Raw genomic sequence first — 6,570 nt, forward strand, 5'->3', positions numbered from 1 at the left:
CCCTCACACCTCAAGAGCTGGATGAAAGACACCAACCTGAGTGGGATATGGATCCCCACAGTCAGCATCTCACGAAGAAACATCTCTCCGTCTCTGCAGTGGGGGCACTGGAAGCTGAAAAGCCCAGAGCGCAGGGCCATTATCTGCAGCAGAAACACAAGCAGCGCTGAGTGTGAGCCGGGCCTGGTGCTGCAGAGTGCCTGCGGTGCCTGCGGGGCGAGGGGAGGGCTCCTACCTGGATGCAGGCCCGGTGGAACCAGGCGTGCTGGCAGGCTGGGCACACCATGGTGATATATGACCTGCTGTCACCCACGGGCTCCAAGCAGATGACACAGGTCGTGTCTGGCTCCGGTGCTGCCTGCACTGCCTGCTGCGGCCTGTGCTCCCAGCAGTAGGACCTGGGGAAGATGGAAGGGATGGGCAAGGTGAGAAGGGCTGCGAGGAGGGCAGAGGAACGGGAAGGAGCCCCAGGCCTTGGCTCTGGCTCTGTCAGGCTGCTGGGAGGCGTCACAGCACGTTCCTCGCTGCTTAGGTTGGTGCTGACAGCAGGGTTGGAGGCCCACAGGTGACAGCTGGGAGCCCTTACCTGTGTTCTCCAAAGTGTTGGGTGACACATTGACCCCCATAGGCGCAGGGGAGATGGAAGCTCCGCTCACATCCCGGCTCTGCGCAGATGATGGTGGGCCCTGAAGTCTCACAGACGAAGCAGAACTAGAAAGAGCAGAGCAGCCCCATCAGCTGCAGGCTCAGGGCCTACGCAGCGGGCCCCGCACCTCTGGGCAGGGCGCAGGATGCGGGCAGGGCTGGGTGGCACTGTGCAGAGCTGCCTGGTGAACAGGGCTGGTCTGCAAGAGCAGGAATTTCTCCTGGAGCTGGGAGGAGGGGCTGGGATTGCTTTCTGGGGACCAGGCTAAGCTCTTCTGGCACCGAGGTCCCTGTTCCGGTCCAGTGCTCACCTTCTGCTCTGCCTCCCTCACTATGCGTATCAGGTCTCCAAAGCAAAAACGTAGCCCGTTAACTCGCACGTTTTCACAAAGACCGTTGGCAAAGACCTGTACAGGAGGAAAGAGCACGGTCTAGTTAGGGCAGAAAGGAGGGAATCACTGATTGGAGGAAGGTGGCAGGAGACACGAGGGAACTCACCGCACAAAACCCATGGAAATACAATCCACAAATACGCTCTTTGTGGCCAAGGATGACGGAGTCCTCATCCACTAGGCCACAGAGCACGCATACTGGAGAGGAGAGAGTAACAGCAGTGAGCGTCTTGCGGGGCCAGGTGCCCCCGGGGCCTGTCCCAGGGGCTGCTCTGTTCTGGCTGTGCCAGCTGAGGGGCAAGGCCGCAGGCCGTGGATGCAGGGATACTTGGCACTCACTTGGCCCTCTCGAGCCGGCAGCCTCCTGTGTCTCCGCTCGCGCCGTGAGCGTCGACCGCAACCAAGTGCAGAGTGTCTGTCCCATCACTGCTGGGCTTCGTCCTCTGCGTGCCAACCTATGGAGAAGCGGGACGAGGCTGAGTTGGCAGCTCAGGCCCCCGAGCACTGGGGAACCGGCCTCCCTCCCTCGGCAGCCTCAGGCAGCCCCTTCCTCCCTGCTCACCTCACCAGGTCGCACTGAGCTCAGCCTGAGCCCTGCAGCCTCAGCTCTGCTCCACTGCCCATGAGTCACAATGGCCGTTCCATGTCACCTTCTGTGACGCCATCACACCTCACAGGGCTGGTCTGAGGGCACCCAAGGATGGCATCAGAATGGAACAGCCATTGTGACGCGTTGGCTGTGATGTCTATCATTTAAACTGGCAATGATTTCATTTTCTTGTAGCACAGTAACTGTGACTGTCTATCAACACAACCCGGCAACTCAACATTCTAATATACTGCAGACAATACTCAAATACTCAGTTTTGCTGAAAATCAGATCAGATCAGAAAATCAGATCAGAAAATCAGAAGCAAAACCTAGCCTGATCCACACCAGAGGGAAACATCCTCTGAATTCAGAGCCAGCAGCTCACCCTCATGTTTCCAGGACCCTTGTCAGAGCTGCTGCAAAAGTAATGTTCCCTATTTTATTATATTGACTCAAAATTTTAGATGTAGGCGTTGGTGGTCTGGCAGTAGAGGTTGACTCTTCCCGCTAGTATTCATTACATTTTGCTACCATGTAACACATGGCAGCAGAAGAACAGTCTGACAAAATGTCAGACGTGGAAGATTTGACACCAAATTCCTTTCCGGGTAGAAAAAAAACAGCACCCACTGCCATTCATTAATGCTCATTGCAGGTTTTTACAAAGACCATAAAAGTTTCTTTTGTTTGTTTGATTTTAACTACTTTAGTTAAATACTCAGGGTGCTTCTTTTGAAGACTTTAGTGCTGCAGGTCTCTATTCACCATGACCAACACTTCTGTAAGAACCTCCATTTCCAGAATCCCAAAGCCATGTAATAGGTACTGTTGAAAAGAGCAGTGAATGTGAGCACAGTGAGGTAGTGAATCATGCATTTCAGCAGTGGAAACAGTGAAATGAAAGACAAGCCACATTCTGGATGGCTATGTGGATTTTTACAAGTAAGGCATCCAGGCTCTTGTTCATTGGTGGTGAAATGCATAGCCAATGGTGGTGACTATGCTGAAAAATAGTGCTTCGTAGCTGAGAATCTGCTCTATGAAATGACAGATGTTCTATGTGTTATTGTGCTTTTTGTGCTGGTTGCATTTTCAGTGGAAATAATCAGGAGGCACTACTTTCACAGCAAACTATGTACATCAGATGCAGACCTGCAGAGATTGCCTTTTCATTTTTGAGGGAAACCCAAAAGTATTCAGACTCCAGAGTAAACATAAATAAATAAATAAAATAAAAGGAAGTTCTGACAGTTTTCATTTCCACGTTGTGGACCCATTTAACAATCATAAATCAGAAATCTCCCCCTCATGTTCATCAGTGTAGATCTGTTCTTTTCTACAAGAAAACTTTGCAAATGGACACGATTACAGTTTCAGACAGAATGAAGACGCGGTCTGTCAGAAAATTCCGTATAAATGCTGATCAGAAAGCAGGAACTACGGTAAAAATAGAAGATCATCATAGAAGATGGCTTATGAAAACATCATAACTTCCCACAGAGCTTCGTTGGACAACATCTGAAGGAAATTCAACTAGCTTTCAACTGCAGTAGTTTGAATGGAGAGTCTCCAAATTTCAGATTTCATGAAAAAAATTATATTCATTTTCAGGAGTTTGACTAGTTGAATACATACTATAAAGTTGTTGCTTGAAGAGAATTTTGAAAGTTTATACCATGTAATGCACTACCAGTTGGAACAAATGGCCCTAGACCTTAAGATTGCTTTCCATCTAGCTGTGAGTCAAATTACATTTCTGCTTTTAAGATTCAGATTTAATTCATACTCCCCAGTAGCAGGTGATTTAATAAAATGAAGTCTAATCTTTGCCACTGAAATATGGGCTTAGTAAAGTAGCAAATGGTCTGGCCAACAAAGCACAAGAAACGGGAGCTAGTTATCTGGGATAAAGCTGGATATCCCAAGTGTCACAGCTTCCAGCTAAGCCACCACAGCTCTATCTCTGACTATGGAAGGTGCCCCAGAGCACTCAGATTACACCCAGAGGACCTCTTGTGCACCAGAGCTATCCAGTGCGTTTGCTACCAACAGGACACAACAGGTTCTCCTTCTACTGACCCAACATTTAGAGCACAGGTTTCTTCCTAGGTAAAATCCAGTGTTCAAAAGTACAATAGGTATTCCTACAGTTCCCTAAAGTAACCAAGTACTTGTTCTCAGAGGATAAAAAGAACACATTGGGTTCCCTTTGTTCATTTGTTTTTTACTACAGTAGTTAACACTCAAAGTGCATCTTATTTAACTTCTGAAGACCTTGGTGCCACAGATCTCTAGTGGTCATTACCGGTGCTGTTGTAAGGACCTCCATTTCCAGAACCCCAAAGGCATGTAACAGGTACTGCTGAAAAGATACTCGATAGGCAGCGGATCATCCCTTCCAGAAAGTACTGCACGATGAGGAAGAGAGCGTGGCCAAGGTGGGAATCGCGTTTACCTGGGGGAGGGCGATGCTGCCCCTGTGGTGCCCTCCAAACACAGGGGACTGCAACCCATGGCAGCGTCAGCCCCTGCAGCTGCATCCTCCTTGCGGATGGGCTCTAAGGAATGTAGGCTCTGCTGCTGCTTGGGCTGCGGTGCCATCTCAGCTCTTTGGCAGGCCTCCCAGAAAGCCTTCCTTGGTGCTGCACAGTTCCTGCACTGGAGGCGGCTGGAGCAGCTGGCAGAGGTGGCACAGTTCTGGCAGATCGGCGAGTGCATGGTATGAAGGTTTCTACAGCCCAAGACTGGCTTGAGACCACTCTGCGCTCACCCCATGCCCTTTTCTCTCCAGCTGGTAGAGAGGAAGAAGAGCGCAGCGCAGGACTACCTGGGCCAGAGCCTGCTCTACCTACTGAGCCCACAGGAGCCCCTGTGGTGGGAAACCGGGAGGTTCATGGGTGAGCCATGAAGCTGAGGTTCCCCTGTCCCTGTCCCTCCATGATGCACACAGCCAGAAGCTGGGGTTTCTGATGGGGCTGTATGTAACCAGGGCTCTTAGGGCAGCACAAGAGGGATCAGCAGCAGGCTGAGAGAGAAGAATATCTACCAGGGTGAGCCAGGGAGTGGGATGTCAGGGTAGCTGGCAGGTGACGTGCCTGTCGCCTGCTCCCTCCTGCCAGTGGGGAGAACTGGGCGCCCTGCAGGTACACGGCTGTCATCAAGCCTCTGTTCCTCTGTTATCTCAGGCCTTCACAGTGTGCTGTGAGACCCCAGTGGATCCATCTCTTTGCAGTCCCTTCAGACATCACAGATCCTGAGAGAAACAAGGCCACCACCACTGTCAGGCTTCAGCTTGAGGCAGCTCTTCTCCAGGCTTCGCAGTTTGTGGCACTGGTGGCACTCCTCCCAGGCAGACAGCTGAGCACGCTGGAAATCTCTTGGCATCTCCTCCTGCCCTCAGCTCAGCTCTGCTCCTGTGCATCTCCTCCTGCACTGGCTCAGGATATGAACCTGAAGCTTAGGGTTGTGCAAATCAGGCTTTGGCCATGAAAAACAGAGACCGAGGTTTGGGCAATAAAACAATGGCTTTGGATGCCCTGAAGTGATGCTTTGAGCTCTCAAAATGGCAGTTTGATCTGCAAAAGAGACTATGAACCCTAAGAATCAGGCTTTGGCCCCCAGCATGCAACTTTGGGACCTCAAAAAGGAAGCTTGAGGCCACTAAGGACATGTTGGGCCTGAAAAGAATGAGAACCAAGAATGGTTCTCTGAACTCCAAGCAGCAGCTTTGGTCCTACTGGAGGGACAGTGGGTGCTCCAGAAGAGGCTCAGATGACTACAGCAGGGCTTTGGTTCTGCAAAAAAATAATGTGGAGCCTGAGAAGAGGCTTTGTGCTCCACAGACCACGGTCTGCGCCTCAACACGGAGCCTTAGCACTTAGAACTGGGTATCTGGACACTCCACCTTGGGGGCTGGAACCCCAAAAGATGGTTCGATCCCACAAAATGAGTGTTTGCTTCCCGAAAGGAGGATTTTGGTCCTAAACTTCAGGCCTTGGCTCCTAGGACACGGATTTGGGAGCTCAAAAAATGGGGCTTTCCTCTTGAGGAAAGCACTTGGAGCCTCAGAAGGTGATTTTGCACCTTAAAAGGAAATGGTGGGCTCTGAAACTAAGACGCCGCACCCTGAAGGTGACAGCCTGGGATGTCCAAAGGAGCATGTGAGCAACACGGTGGCATCTTTGGATCCAAGCCAGAGGCTCAGGGCCCTGACAACAAGGATTCAGTCATGAAAAAGGAGACCCTGAGACCCAAACCTGGAGGTTTTTTGGTGACCTGAGTGTATTTGGGCGCACCTCTGCTCCCGGGAGCTCAGCCCTGCACATCTCTGCCTCAGCCTCACTATTGTGGTAGGCAGCCACAGTGTTTTTGCCAATGGAAGGCTGCTCCCTGCTGCACTCAGAGAAGAAACCTCACAGGAACAGCACTCGTTTGTGTTACAGCACACACGCACCCCACCACTGCTGCTCCTGCCCTATAACAACCCGATGCTTAACCAACAGGTTCGCTTTTTCCCTTGCCAGAGAAATACAGGCTACAGATTAGGGACACTCATAGGAAAATAACACCCTTATGCTGATGTACTGTCACTCCTAACATCTTTAATGAGAATGCCTGGGTACCAACGGGTGCAAGCAATTGGTTGCATTGCAGTACTAACACCACTGAGGAAATCAGGCTCAGGGGAGGCCTCACTTCATGGAACTCCCTGAAAGGAGGCTGTAGCCAGGTGGGGGTCGGCCTCTTCTCCCAGGTAACAGGGATGGGACCAGAGGGAACGGCCTCAAGTTGCAACAGTGGAGGTCCCTGTAGGATATTAGGAAGAACATCTGTGCTGAAAGAGCTGTCGGGCACTGGCACACCTGCCCAGGGAGCTGGGGGAGTCAGCGTCCATGGAGGTGCTCCAGAAGAGTGGGGATGTGGCCCTGAGGGACGTGGGCAG

At 51.4% G+C, this 6,570-nt stretch overlaps 1 protein-coding gene across 1 annotated transcript; it reads right to left on the reverse strand.

Moving 5' to 3' along the window:
* Nucleotides 1-69: 69 nt before the first annotated feature.
* LOC146762501 (G2/M phase-specific E3 ubiquitin-protein ligase-like) lies at nt 70-1,461 on the reverse strand. Its single transcript, XM_085523862.1, has 5 exons — nt 1,144-1,461; nt 957-1,052; nt 587-711; nt 236-398; nt 70-114 (listed from the first exon to the last, which is right to left on the reverse strand). The coding sequence occupies exons 1-5, from the start codon at nt 1,459-1,461 to the stop codon at nt 70-72; spliced, it is 747 nt and encodes a 248-aa protein (XP_085379988.1).
* Nucleotides 1,462-6,570: the final 5,109 nt, after the last annotated feature.

Source organism: Coturnix japonica, chromosome 1 (assembly GCF_054131305.1).
Source record: "Coturnix japonica strain WE chromosome 1, WE-NBRP24, whole genome shotgun sequence".
Classification (NCBI taxonomy): Eukaryota; Metazoa; Chordata; class Aves; order Galliformes; family Phasianidae; genus Coturnix; species Coturnix japonica.